Source organism: Clupea harengus, chromosome 10, assembly GCF_900700415.2.
Source record: "Clupea harengus chromosome 10, Ch_v2.0.2, whole genome shotgun sequence".
Lineage (NCBI taxonomy): Eukaryota > Metazoa > Chordata > Actinopteri > Clupeiformes > Clupeidae > Clupea > Clupea harengus.
Genome location: NC_045161.1, coordinates 26975097 through 26990385, shown reverse-complemented (window position 1 = coordinate 26990385; position 15289 = coordinate 26975097). Strand labels below are relative to the sequence as shown.

Here is a 15289-nt window from a genome sequence, read left to right as displayed (position 1 = left end):
GATGGTAATAATTAAATACATGCACTTATTATCTTATTTATGTCTTGGGTCATATTGTGCGTTGGAAGCGAAATGTGGGGTTTTGGATGTTCTGTGTAGGTAAACATGTAAGCAGCAAAGGGCACATCAGTTTGGTATATATATATATTATATATATATATATATGATTATTATTTGAATTAAATTGTAATTCACCTAAATGTCATGTGTGGTTAATGTAACACATATTCATAGCCAATAATCCAGTTTGCAAGACATTAGAATGCAGAAGTTGTCTTCGTAATCATACAGGGAGGGAAAAACTCTTTTGTGCTATTTAATTTTTGTTAACCTTTTCCAAATAGGCTTGCTTTGAAACGCTAGGGCGAGACTTCACAGGGAAGCTGGAATATATTTTTGAGAGTCTAAAAATAAACATGTCGGGGCTTTCAGAGGCTCGGATGTTTGCCTTCCTCGCCACGCTATTACACCACGTTTCTGCATCCATCAGCAGAAGACAGTGTGCCCTTCCAAAGCTCCTCACACTGGAAGTTCATTTCAATTATTCTGTGTCAAGTTTGGCTCGAATATTAAAGATGCTTCTGGGGGGGGGGGGGACACTTGTTTGGAGGCAGGCGGTTCTTGGTCAGAGTTCATCTTCTTATTGCTGCTTCATGTGAAATGTTCTCTCATCACAGTCTCTCCTGTGGTTGACATTATCAGTGAGGGTTCAGTTCTCTGTTTGCCGCTTAATGGTCTTCAGTAAACAAGGTGCAAGGGCCCGGAGTGCCCTGCCGTCTCTAATTTACGTTGGCTGAACGGCCAACCTCCCTCCTACCTTTCTCCGGCTGTTTCTTACGATGACTTGTGATGGATGCACAGACATCATTCAACACTAGATGCCTTTGTCTTCCCAACTCCGCAACTGAAAAGAGACCCTGTCCCAGGATGCCGTAGACCCCCAGTCTCCCACTACACTCCCATCACAGCGTTGCCTGGGAGATATCGTTTGACTCCGCCAAACAGTCGACTGATTAGATTAGACTTGCTGTATGCTAATGAGTGTATATATTTAGTGGCGGTTGAGAAGTAAAAGAATCTTAAAATAAGTGTTATATATTTTTTTTACCACTAGATAAGCCCAGCTGCCTTCACCCCTCCAGCTGCCCCACTGCCCCCATCCACCCATCCTCAACCCCCCAAGGGCCAGCGAGCTCAACTTCAAACACCTGCTCCAAAAGCACTCTGCTAAACGAGTGGCAAATAGTGTTCGTCATGACAGCAGTGCCATGCTGAAGGGCGCTCACAATGTTACCCTGTCAAGCTGAGCCAGCTATCAAAGCAAATATGAGAACTGAAAATATACCAACCCCCACCAGGAAAGAAAAAAAATACAAACACATGAACTAAAGACTGGTAGTGCATGGTGCTTCTGTTTTATGATTTGTGTGGATTCACAAACCATGTACTGTAGTCCTGTGTATCTTCATGGTTATGTGTGTTTTATTTGACATGTTTGTTTCATGTATATTATGTATAATTGTGAGTTACTGCTTACTGAGACATTTCTGGACTCTGGACTCGGTCCATTGTTTTGAAAGCGCTGTCCTCCTCTGCTCTCATAGATAATCAGCAACATGGAGCCTCAGGTCACGAACGGACCCAGTGCCACCACGGCCAACGGGCCTTCTAGCAACAGCCGCAGCTGTCCCTCGCCCATGCAGTCGGGCGGGTCCAACGACGACAGCAAGACCAACCTTATCGTCAACTACCTGCCCCAGAACATGACCCAGGAGGAGTTCCGCAGCCTGTTCGGCAGCATCGGAGAGATCGAGTCCTGCAAGCTGGTGCGGGACAAGATCACAGGTACCACTCGCAGAAACCACCACCCACCACACCACCACTGTCATAATTTTGCCTCTGCAACACTTAATCCAAAACATCAAAAAAAGGACAATCGCGAGTATAAACAATGACACGTTATGACATGTTAATTACCTGATGCTACTGCAACATTGTCACATAATGTCACATAATGTCACATAATGTCACATTGTCTTACACAAACACATGCATGAGTACACACAGCGTAGGGCACTCGCTCAGTAAGGGGACAACACCCACTGGCCTCTTAAACAGGGTGGAGTGGAGCGCAACTGTAGAGACTACTGGGAGTTTGAGACAGTTGGCTGTGGTGTGTGTGTGTGTATGTGTGTGTGTGTGTGTGTGTGAGTGTGTGTGTGTGTGAGTGTGTGTGTGTGTATGTGTGTGGGAGTGTGTGTGTGTGTGTGTGTGCGTATGTGCGTGTGTGTGTGTGTTTGTGTGTTTGTGCATGTATGCATTTTGCATATGCATGTGTGAGAGTGTGTGTGTGTGTGTGTGCATTTGTGCATGTTTGCGTGTGTGTGTGTGTGACCCCCCGGGCGGCGCTCCAGATCATTAGGAGACGAGCGAGGAGCTTCATCTGGCCGGGGCTAGCTAGCGCCACGCGGCCACAGAGGTGTTTAAAGCGCCGCTCCCCGGCTAATCACGTCGCTAATCCCACACCAGCGTCTGAGTGGGTGGCAGCGCAAGTGGCAGAAGCAGAGGCAGAGGCAGATGGATGGGGCGCGGGCGCTGAGATAATGCCAGATAATGGCCTCCATTTTATACCCTATTTAGTGACACTTGGCTATTGATAATCTCATTAGAGAAGGCTAGGGCTAAAGCCGCTAGTTTCCCTTTTTTAGAGTTTTATTTTTTTGAGAGAGGCAGCAGGAGGACTGAGCCCAACACACTCCCCTGCCCACAAACACACACACACACACACACACACACACACACACACACACACACACACACACACACACACACACACACACCAGATGACCACCCCATTCTCTCTAAATTTCACACATTAACAGTCACATCACAGATTTCATACACACACACACACACACACCGCCTGGAGGCGGTCACTGACTCTTGACCACACGTTGCTCTGAAGAGAAGATCACTAGGGGTGTGTGTGTTGTAAGATGAAAGCCCAGCCATTGCCATCATCTCCTGTAATGGCCCCAAAAGGCACCTCAAACACTCCCCATCACAAAAACAAGCCTCCACCATCCAGGGATGTTTTTTTCCCCTTTCAGGCATTTTTAGAGGCCCCTCAGTGGCTCAGACTTCACATAGTAGGCCCCAACAAGGCTTGAGTAATCCCCAGAACGGGGTGATAAAAATTCCGAACACGAAGCGGAAAAATGTGAGCGGAGCCGCGGGAGGCGTCGGAGCGCCATGCCAGGCTTAAACGGCACGGCGAGGTCGTTAGCTTAGATCAATGTTTAGTGTTTGTCTCACACAAGGTCTCTGGGAGTGTTCAGGATCACAAGGTACGGGTATAAATATTCCCCTCCCGTTGCGTACGCCTGAGCACAGGGAGCTCCCATGGGGACAATTTCCCAGTTCAAAATTTTAGACTAACAAAGCACTTCTCCATCTTTGTGAAGCACACGGCTCTAAAGCTGGCTGTTGAATCAGTAAGCATCATTAGCTGTCTCTGCTTTTTATTTATTTATTTTAGGTGGATTTTTTTAGGTGTTGATGGGGGAAGGGATGTAAGCCAGGAGCATCTGTTAGCTTCTGTGTCATAATATTTGACCAGATCTCTCCCTTTTAACCCTCCTCCTCCTACTCCTCCTCCTCCTCCTCCTTTTCCTCATCCTCTCATCTCCTGCGTGACGGATGCCTGAGAGCGAGTCACCTCTCTCGCTGCTTTCAAAGCATTTAGATGTGGGAGCAAAAAAAAAAAAAAAAGAAGAAGAAAAGCAAAGATCCCTTTTACAAGTCGAGTTCAAAAGAGGGAACCGCGCCTTCCCTCGACAAGGTGAGAACGCCGGGGCCCTGTGAGCCACTGACAGACAGGCGTCTGCCTTCCTCTCCTCTCCTCTCCTCTCCTCTCCTCTCTCTTCTCCTCTCCTCTCCTCTCCTCAACTGTGGAGCTGTCAGCTCCCATGAATCCCGAGCCGTGGTGAATGAGTGATGTGTGCCGTGGTGAATGAGTGATGTGTGCCGTGGTGAATGAGTGATGTGTGCCGGGCTACAGGGAGGCCCCTCACGGCTGCGGCTCGGCGTCTGTCAGCCTGCCTCGCCCTCAGCTCACCCGAGTGCCACCACATCGCTGTGTGTGTGTGTGTGTGTGTGTGTGTGTGTGTGTGTGTGTGTTTACACTGCTCTCCAGTGAACACTCACACACCCCCCCCCCTATCCTGCGTGCTATACCACCAGGACCTGCAGGTTAATCTTTTATTTAATAGGGGGATACACGCAACCCACCAAAGCAGCCGCCCACGACCGCAGAAACACTTTGCCGCAGTGGCGTGGCCTAACAGGAGCACTTTAATTACATAAACAGACTGCATATAACTTCATGGAGAGAGATGAAGTTGGGGATCCAGCTCAAGGTGCAGGAAATTAATTGTTTTGTCGAATAACTGCAACCCAGCAGCTCTGTTTCAGACTGATATCTGAATATCTGAAAACCAGGCTGGAAGAAAGCCTGGGATGAAGAATTAAAACCTTCTGCCAATGTACACATCTCCAGCCAGTAGCTGCTGCTGCTGCTGCTGCTGCCCGGAAGTCTGCGATGGGTGTGAATAATATAAATAAACACAAGCGCCTTGCCTCGGGACGCAGTGATTTACTTGTGGGCCAGGCAGCATCTTCAATGAAACTTTTAATGTAATACATTAGAGGAGGAGAGGCGTCGGAGCCTCTGGCCAACGGCGGCACGCAGAAAATGGAGACGGCTGAACGGGCTCATGGGCTGGGCCCACAACTCAAGCCTTGGCAGGGTTTTTGGGTTTTTTTTCTGCTGCCTCTCGTTTCTGCATTTTTCCAGCAGCCACTATGACAACATTTTTAAATGTGTATCCCCAATGGCATACCAGATAGAAGTAATATGGGCAGGCAAAAATATGTTTTGATTATGCTATTGGTTTTATTTACTGATTATTTATTTGTATAGTATATATAAGTATACTATATATAAGTATATTACATTGTCATATACATATATTGAGTTTAAATGTGTATCCCCAATGGCATACCAGATAGAAGTAATATGGGCAGGCAAAAATATGTTTTGATTATGCTATTGGTTTTATTTACTGATTATTTATTTGTATAGTATATATAAGTATACTATATATAAGTATATTACATTGTCATATACATATATTGAGACTTTATGACTGAGATAAAGTACATAGCAGTAAACTGCTCAGGCATGCTCCTTGTAAATAATTACATGCCGATTAGAGACAGTCTGACATATATGTGTATACAGTGTGCTTCTTCAGGAACTCAGAACCGAGCAGTTCATAGCACACCCCCCTCCTGGGTGTCTTTGTTCTCCTGTGTTCATCTCCCTCCCTTGTTTTTTTTGCCCAGTAGCTACATTCTGTTGGCTGTCATTTAAAAGCCAAACAGCACAAACCACCGATGGGGTCCCATTGCTTAACACTGAGGCTCAACACTGTCACGTCCCCTCAGCTTAACACTGAGGCTCGACACTGTCACGTCCCCTCAGCTTAACACTGAGGCTCGTCACCGTCGCGTCCCCTCAGCTTAACACTGAGGCTCGTCACCGTCACGTCCCCTCAGTATCTCTCTCCATATCATCCCCAATGTTGCTTACATTGAAGAGGCCTTGCTGTGGCTGTTTCGTCCAAGCACACATCGCGTGCATTCCACTCCACTCCAGCCCAGCATCCAGCCCAGCCAATCTGCCGCAGGCTTGAGACCTGTCAGCCCCAGTGGGAGAGCTTGTGTATGCGTGGAGCCACCATGGTTGCCAGGTGACCTGGGGTCAGACGAAAAGCGTCATCTCTCTTTACCGTGTAGATGTTTATCCACCAGTGAGAGGAACCATGCACAGGCAATTACACTGACAATGGAGGGCAGGGCAAAAACCACAAAGAGAAGAGGAAACGGAGGAAGAGGAAGAAAGAAAACAAGCAGATGTAGCACATCAAATATTCATGCTGTCGTGATGTCAGCTGAAGCGTGGTGTGGCTGGAAACACCTCAGCAGGCATGTGTGTGTGTGTGTGTGTGTGTGTGTGTGTGTGTGTGTGTGCATGTGTTTGTGTGTGGTGTGTGTGCATGCATGTGAGTGGATGTGTGTGTGTGTGTGTGTGTGTGTGTGTGTGTGTGTGTGGAGGGGAAGTGTGAACTCCTGTTCGAGGACAAACACAAGCTCTTCGGCTTCCTCCCACTGCCTCTCCTCGCCAGTGTGTACAAACATTCCCATAATTTGTCTGACATGGAGCCTATAAAATATGTACTGAATACTTTATTTCCAACATGGTAATGTGGTTTCTCATGACTCATGAAACAGCTGATAAAGGATCTATTTTTAAATATTTTTTAAATATTATGTTATGTATTTTAGTCAAAATCCTATTAGTACCAAATTTAAAAGGCCCTTTCAACGTCAAAAGAGATTACTACTGAAGCTGTCTTTGAGAAATGAGAGTTAAACTTTTAAAGCTGGATGCAGAGAACACGATCATTGAATAGTTTCTCTACCATTTCTTACTTTTTGCCTTTCGCTTGAGAGCTGATTTTGAATGCATGACAATGATCTCCCTCCCCGAAACTTTCCAAGAAAAACACATCAGGAAGGAGTCCTCAAAATAAATCCTCTCTCGTCAAAGCCTTGACAGCACTTGGCAAATACAGCATCTTCCATAAAATTCAGGCAAAAGGTTTGGTAGTGGAAGAGAGAGAGAGAGAGAGGAACAGAGAGAGAGAGCATGAAAGGAATTGAGTGAGAGAGAGGTAGATGGAGAGAGAGAGCAAGAAAGGGGATAGAGAGAGAGAAAAAGAGAGAGAGAGGCAGAGACCGAGAGGAAGAAAGAAAGCGAGCAAAGAGAGGAATGGAGTTAGAAAGAGGTAGATGGAGAGAGAGAAGAGAGCAAGAGAGGAGAGAAGGAGGGAGAGAAAGCAAGAGAGAGGTGGGGGGGGGGGGGGGTGAGCGAGCAGAGGAGCTGTCTTTAAAAATAGGCCCATGGCTGGCGTGTGTGACGAGATAAACACACTCTTGACATCTTCCCTTAAGCCGGGTATTACACACCAGGCCTGCTGGAAAGTGCAGACGCCAGTAGAAAAGGCAGCCCCTCAGCGGGGGGACTCACATTAAAATTTCACCATCTCCAAACTCCCCTCCGGCGCCCACCCCCCACCTGCGCAGAGGCATCCTTGGTGGGGGACAGTGGGACATGGTGTACCGGAGTGTGGGAACATCCTGGGCTGGCCCCGGGATGGTGGCAGAGAGAGAGGTCTGTGTGTGTGTGGGGTGTGTTTGTGTGTGTGTGTGTGTGTGTGTGTGTGTGTGTGTGTGTGTGTGTGTGTGTGTGTGTGTGTGTGTGTGTGCGTGTGTGTGTGTGTGTTTGTGATGGAGGGGGGGGGGGAGGGGGCTCTCAGCGGAGCCCCCGGCTGCTGCCGCTGTTGTCATCGGTGGGAGCCTGACGTAGTTCGGGGTGTCCCAGATTTACAGGGGCTTCTTCTTCTTCTCCTCTCCCACACGTGCCTCTCTCTCTCTCTCCATCCCTCCCTCCTCTCTCTCTCTGTCTGTCTCTCTGTCTCTCTCCCTCTCGCAGAGACACCTCACACAGCCCAGGCTACCATCCAACAGCCCTCAGGCTTCAGGCAGCAGGGGCTGCACGCACACACACACACACACACACACAAACATACACACACTCAGGCGCACACACTCAGACACACACTCGCACACACAGAGAGAAGGAAGGGATCGGGGGCGGGAGTCTCCTGCATCACACAGCTGCTAGAGAGAGAGGGAGGCAGAGACAGACATACAGTGAGCGAGAGCGAAAGCAAGAAAGACAGGGAGGAGGAGAGGAGAGGACAGAGTAGCTGTGGATAGACGTGACCCTTTCTGCAATGGCTTACTCAGTGCCCTTGCAACATTTCAGAAGATGTATTTTAGGTTTTTTTTAGGCAGGTGAAATATTTTGTTGATATTTCACTTAAATCCAGTGCCTTTAAAAAAGCAAATAATCCCAGACTATTCATAGTTGCATTCTTTTTTGACAAATGGCCTCTATCATGTACATAATATATGATATGTCTGATGGATTGTATTTTGGTAGTGACATCACATCCTGTTAGGTATGATTTGAATAATAATAAATAGTTTGACCACAAAAGAATGTCTGGAGCATTGGAGGCCATGACCTAGTAGGCCTGGTCAGACTAGACTTTAAAAAAGGCATCAATAGCAGCAGCCCCATCTGGGAATGGAGCTCCAAGGGTGTGTGTTTGCTTATTTGGCGAATTTTACAAATGGTCTTGAATCCATTTGAGTTGACATGAAATGCAAATGCCATGCTCTGTTGTGTCCTACATCAGGCTGGCTGTAACCACAGCATGGCCAGACACACACACACACACACACACACACACACACACACACACACACACACACACACACACACACACACACACACACACACACCTACATCAGGCTGGCCAGGATGCCAGGAAAGTGCCCTACACATAATCTGTTTTGACAAATTCAGAGAAGCTTTTTCTCCTTTGTATTTCTTGGCACTCCCTAAAGGTGGCTAAATTTGAGACTGACCAAATGAATCTCCCTCCTCATATCTGCGAGCTCGGTTGCCATCGAGGTACGTTAGGATCAGACACCCATAGCGCTGTCATCCTCTCTGAGACTGTTTCTCCCCCGTCACTTGTTTCCTGCCCCCTCTCCTATCCCTTTCCTCCTCCTTTTCCTCCTCCTCCTCTTCCTCCTCTTCCTCCTCCTCCTTCTCGTGTGCCCTTTTGCCTCACCCTGAGAGCTCCTGGCTCTGGAGAGCTTCCCTGCCAGCACAGGGCCAAATCTGGGCCAGACCCGTGCCGCACCCGTCTCACCGTCAGCCGCCATTTTGGCTGCATGTGCGGAGCTGCATGTGGGGCTATGCTAACGGCGTAACAGCACTGACACGAGGACGAGTGTGGGGTGCGTGGGAAAGAGGGCTGGGCAGCGTGTACTGATGCTGCTGACATTTGACCTCCGACACAAAGCAACGGTCTTCAGCTGCTTCACAGCCTGAATCAGAGCCATTGTGAAGTCAGAGATTCAAGGTTATCATTTTGGTGAATACCTTAGCATGGAGGATTTGTAAATAGCATTGTGGGTATTCAGTGTTGGTGCCCACGGGCAAATCATGAATAGAGACAAAATGCCACGTTGGGCATGAGCCAGAGTTATGGGTAGGCCATGAATAGATACTGTAGAGGCATGGAACGAAAACGTTTCGGTGTGTGTGTGTGTGTGTGTGTGTGTGTGTGTGTGTGTATGCTCACATGATGGTGTGTTTACATGTGTGGATGTGCATATGGGCGTGTGTGTGTGTGTGTGTGTCCAACTGGTAAAAGCAGGCCAACCCCCGGATACACTCTGATTTTGGGGTTTCACACAGGTTTCATCCTGCCGCTGCTGCTCAGGAGATTTGTAATGGCCCAGTCTCAGCTCAGGTCCATGCCAGACAAATAGCACCGATTTAGCAGCTCCCCATTTTACCTCCTGAGTGTTTCCCAAACCGGGGAGGAGGTAAAGTGCCTCTCTCTCTCTGCCCATCCCTCCCTCCTTCCCTCTTTCCTTCCTTGTCTCTCTCTCTCTATCTATCTCTCTCTCTCTTTCTCTCACTTTCTCTCTCTCTTGCTCTCCATCAGCAGTGGTTATCGGTTGAAAATAGGACAGCTGTTATGAACTATTATGCTGCGACGGTGGCAATGTCACAACTAATGAGATCAATTACCCCCACGCGCATGCACACATATTCAGTCACACACACACACACACACACTGCTCTCCCTCTCTCTCTCTCTCTCACACACACATTCACACACATGCATGCATGTACACACATGCACACACTTTTTCTAATTTTCCTCTCTGTAACACACTTGATACACACACACACACACACACACACACACACACACACACACACACACACACACACACACACAAACGCATGCTCATCTCTTTCTCTCACTCTCACTTACATTCATGCACACTCCCTTTCTCTCTTTTTCTCTTCATATCGTACAAACCCACACGTGCGCATATGCAAATACTCTCCCCCTCCCCCTTACTCCCTCTCTCCCTCACACACACACACACACACACACACACACACATGCCAAGCATAGCAGATCTTTGAGTGAGTCTGTGTGCCATTCTCTCTCAGCCCTCTCCCAGCGAGAAGCTCCTCATAGCTGCAGCCCACTCGTACATCTGTAAGCTGTTTATTTGTGAAACATATCCCCTTAATTGATGTGAGCATTGTCATTGTGCTGCGCCGAATGTCTTTCAAATGCTTCCAAATTTAGGGATGACACTGCCATGCCTGGGAATTGGAAGTCAAGGAAAATGAAGATCCTGCCTCATTAAAAACTCATTAGGAACTGTAATGCATCATTTTGGCCTGCTGTTCTAATTGACAATTAAAACATATAAGTTAATGTATCCATTAAACTAATAAAAAAGCGTTGGGCCAATTTATTTTGTTTTTTTCTCCCCCTTCTTTGCTATTAGGGGGTATTTTATCATGTTATTTTAATGAGCTTTTGTCCTGGTCCTGAAATGTTTTCTTTTTAAATATGCTTATCAATATTCATCTCTTAATGGCACTTGCCAAAGCCCGTATTGTTGTTGTTGTTGTTGTGTAGGATCTGGGTTAGAGAGGCTGATGCTAGACACTTCCCACCATTGCGGATCAGGCCAGCTAGCCCACACAGCAGCTTAGCGTAGTAGCACTGCCTCTGTGAGGCCCGGTGAAATTTAGCGTATCCGGGGTGCTAGAGCTAACGCTAGCTTCCACATACGCTGACCTATTAAACACTCCCAGTGAGCATGAGACTCCTGCAGCTAGGATTTCATGATCAGATGCAATCCTCGGCTCCCTCCCTCCCTTCAAACCTGCAGGGTTTATTGTGTGTGTTTGTGTTTGAGAGAGAGAGAGAGAGTATGTCTGTGTGTATGTGTATGTGTGTGTGTGTGTGTGTGTGTGTGTGTATCAAGTGTGTGACAGAGAGGAGAATTAGAAAAAGTGAGTTTGCATGTGTGTACATGCATGCATGTGTGTGTGTGTGTGTGTGTGTGTGTGTGTGTGTGTGTGTGTGTGTGTGGTGTGTGTGTGTGTGTGTGTGTGAGTGTGTGAGAGAGAGTGAGAGCAGTGTGTGTATGTGTGTGTGTGTGCGAGTAGCAGCTCATGGATGCATGTATAACTTTGTGTACATTTGTGCATCTGTGTGCGTGTTTGTGTGTGGGTGGCCTTGATAACCCTGTGGAGACATCAGCGGAAGGGTTTAGGGGGGGGGATTTGTATTCTAAGTACGTGGCCTAGCGACAAACCTGTCAACTCATTGTTATGGCTTCATTCCCCTAGCAAAGCAAAGCCATAGGGCTCTTCTATTAGGAGGTTTGCCACTTCCTCTGAGGTCTTAGCCAGGTGTGTCACTGAACTGTGTACATGGAATAACCCCCAGGTGATTTCTGTTTATAGATGGAAGTCCACAGACCACAGACGGCGGGAAGTGGCTGGCTGGTATGATGATGTATTATTTTCATGAGGGGATGATGGCTGATAATGCAGGGTAAACAGGTTAAGTGTGTGTGTAGCATATGCAGGCGTAGTGTTTTAGCGTAAACAGGTTTAGTGTGTGTAGTATAAACAGGTGTAGTGTGTGTTGCATAAAAGGTTTTAGTGTGTGTAGCATAAACAGGTTTAGTGTGTGTAGCATAAACAGGTTTAGTGTGTGTAGCATAAACAGGTGTAGAGTGTGTAGCATAAACAGGTGTAGTGTGTGTAGCATGAACAGGTGTAGTGTGTGTAGCATAAACAGGTGTAGTGTGTGTAGCATAAGGGGGTATGGTGTGTAGTATAAATAGGTGCAGTGTGTAGCATAAGGGGGTATGGTGTCTGGCAACTCTGGTCCACACCTGGGCCAGATCAGGGCCGGTGATGAGCCAGATCTGAGAGAGTCTTGGTCAGCCCTGTCGAGGCATAAGCAGGCCTAGAGTGCAGCGTGGAGTGGTGGAGTGGGGGAGGGGGGAGTGGAGTGGAGGCACCTGTGCCTGTGTGTCTATTTCAGGCTCCCAGCAGGCAGGGTTGGCCCTGCTGGGCTTTGTGCATGACGAGAGAGGCCGTGTTATGACAGCCAGCGCCAAGCCTGCCTGCCTGTGTTGGCCCACAGTCTGTGCACAGCAGCTTCCTACCCACGCCTGCGCGTGTCTGTGTGTGTGTGTGTGTGTGTGTGTGTGTGTGTGTGTGTGTGTGTGTGTGTGTGTGTGTGTGTGTGTGTGTGTGTGTGTGTGTGTGTGTGTGTGTGTGTTTGCGTGTGTGTGTTTTGTGTGAAGAATCTGTGCATGTATTGTGTTTGATTATGTGTGTGTATCGTATCCAATCCATGATGTTTGTGTATATTTATGTATGTGTACATGAATCGTGTGTGTGTGTGTGTGCATCGTGTGTGTGTGTGCATCGTGTGTGTGTGTGTGTGTGTGTGTGTGTGTGTGTGTGTGCGTGTGTGTGTGTGTGCGTGTGTGTGTGTTCAGATGGGATGGGGGTGTTTAAATTTAGCTGACATTTGGCCTGCTCAGAAAAATGCACAGAGGGAGTTTTTAGTGGGTACAAAAAATGTAATCAGAAAACAATATTGATTTCCTTTCCCTAAAAGAAAAACAAAGATGGAAAGAGAACATCAAATGTGAGATTCTTTAGCATGATTGCCTTTTGGTGGAAGTACACATAAGGTTGCAGAAACCACCACCTCCAGACACATAGACATGTGATGATGAGCGATCTTGGCAGCTGACGTGGTGGGGAGGCTACGTGACTAATAAGCAACTGCACCGATATGAGAGATTAACAAATGTGGTCGCTCATTAGCAGCAGAACATTACTGCTTAGCGAATATGGAAACACCTCAGAGATCAAGGCAGTTTTGGAAACAACAGTTACCTCGTGCATCAAGAAGCACTCATGTGTGTGTGAGGATGGGTGTGTGAGGATGGGTGTGTGAATCCTGTATGGTGTCGCATGTGGTGTAAGCCTATGATTTGAATTGGTTGGCACTGGTTCATGTGGGTGTGTCTGTTTATGCGTGTATGTGTTTGGTTGATGGGTGGGGTGTTGTGTTGGTGTGTTTGCTGTTTGTGTGTATGTGTGGAGGGGGAGGGGGATTGTGTGGGCTTGTTGTCTGTTTGTGTGTGTGTCGTCTGTTTATGTATATACTGTGTGTGTGTGTGTGGGTGTGGGTGTGTGTGTGTGTGGGTGTTTTGGTGTGCACGTGTGTGTTTCGGCATAGGTGTGTTTTTATGTGTGGACCTATGTGTTCGTGCATGTGTATGTGTGTGTGTGTGTGTGTGTGTGTGTGTGTGTGTGTGTGTGTATTTGTGCGTGGGTGTGTTGTCTGTTTGTAGCAGGCTCTCCAGCCGCTGGTGGGTGGAATCCCTGCCTGAAAATGACGCTCACGCAAACAGCTGCTGCAACCTACTTCTGACTCACCTGGGGAGTCATGCCAGCCAAGGATGCGTGCGGGGGGGGGGGGGGTGTGCGTGTGTGCATGCGGGAGGGGTGGGGGAGGGGGGGCTGGAAGGGTGGGAGGGGTGGGCGGGGTATCCCTGGCAGTATTTCTGAAGCAGCCTGTTCTGCTAACTAGTCCCAGTATATTGTTCCAGAACTTCTGGGGAAAAGACTAGATAGATCTAGTTTAATTTGATTTTTTTTTTTAAATGCATAACACATACACATGCTTAGTTTCACACACACACACACACAAACATACACACACTTGCATGGGGGGGGGGGGGGGGGGGCTCATGATGAACTCAGCATTCAGTAGGGAAAAGCCCAGAGCTACACAAGCACTCTCTAATGTGAGACACACAGAGACTATCCGAGTCACTCTCTCTCTCACACACAAACACACACACGCACACACACACGCACACACACACACACACACACACACACACACACACACACACACACACACACATACACACGCACAGAGATCATGCTTCAGGGTACCCAAGTGTATCATTGAGCGGTGCCTTGCACACGCCTCCCCCACTGCACTAAAGCTAACCTTTCCACTGCCACATTCCTCCAGCCTAGGGTCCCCTCTTCTCATCTCTTCTCCTCTCTTCTCATCTCTTCTCCTCTCTTCTCCTCTCTTCCCTCCGGAGAGCGAGTGGAGAGACGAGAGGCGGGGAGGTGGAGGGTGGGGGGTTGAGGGAGGAGGAGGAGGGGGGTTGGTACTCTTCAACCTTCTACAGAGCAGCAGATAATTATCACCGTGGATAATGCACAAGTGTCCCACGCAAAAAGGCACTCACACACACACACACACACACACACACACACACACACACACACACACACACACACACACACACACACGAATCCCCTCTGGATACACAGTACATCTCTCAGTGCTGGAGATGAAGAGGAGGAGGGGTCTTGTTGACTGAAGGGGTTAATAACCGAGAGGATTCAAATGAGCCTCGCTGCGTTGGAGGCAGTGTGCGTTGGAGGCAGTGTGTGGTGGAGGCAGTGTGTGGTGGAGGCAGTGTGTGGTGGAGGCAGTGTGTGGTGGTTTCTCAGTAGGACTGCGGAGGAAGTGCTGAGCCAGGGCAATCTGCTGACAGGCAGGAGTCTACACAGCTGCTGAGACTGAGCCCGGGTAGGGCCAGATGTGGTCCAGATGTGGTCCAGATGTGGCGCAGATGTGGACCAGAGTCAGAGAAGAGGTTCTGATGAGCTTAGATGAGAGCTGTGCTTCTCTGTCTTGGCCTGCTTGGCTGTAGGGGGTTTGTGGGGTGTGTGTGTGGGTGAGTGTGTGTGTGTGGGGGGGGTGTGTGTGTGTGTGTGTGGGGGGGGTGTGTGTGTGTGTGTGGGGAGGAGGGAGGGGCACTGGTGTTTGTTTTGCTGCTACAGCAGGCGTGTGTGCCGTTCCGCTCCGCATTTGAGATTCCCTTTGCTGCTCACGCCGTGGACTCGGCGCTGTCGGGTCCGATTAATGAGGAGAAGGAGAGAGGAGCGGAGTGGCCGGGCCGGGTCCCGCCGAGCACCAGCGAGCGCTAACGCGCGGCGGCGGCGGCGAGATCTTACCGAGCCGAGCGCCGGAGATCTTAAGGATCTACTCGCGCCAGCGCACAGACACTTTGGCTTAAGGGGCCTCCGTTTGCAGTCAGATGGCTTGTGATTGTTGCCTTGCACAGAGCAGACAGACAG

At 48.5% G+C, this 15289-nt stretch overlaps 1 protein-coding gene across 10 annotated transcripts in view; it reads left to right on the top strand.

The window, feature by feature from the left end:
* The window catches only part of elavl4 (ELAV like neuron-specific RNA binding protein 4), a 78966-nt gene that overhangs the window by 37883 nt on the left and 25794 nt on the right, over positions 1-15289 (top strand). For 7 of the 10 annotated variants that reach the window (XM_031574628.2, XM_031574631.2, XM_031574629.2 and 4 more), the window contains 2 exons: positions 1605-1845; positions 11555-11596. In XM_031574628.2, the coding sequence (XP_031430488.1) occupies positions 1605-1845; positions 11555-11596 (283 nt within the window). The remainder of the gene's footprint in view (positions 1-1604; positions 1846-11554; positions 11597-15289) is intronic. The other 3 variants (XM_031574633.2, XM_031574632.2, XM_031574630.2) reach the window with 1 other exon arrangement.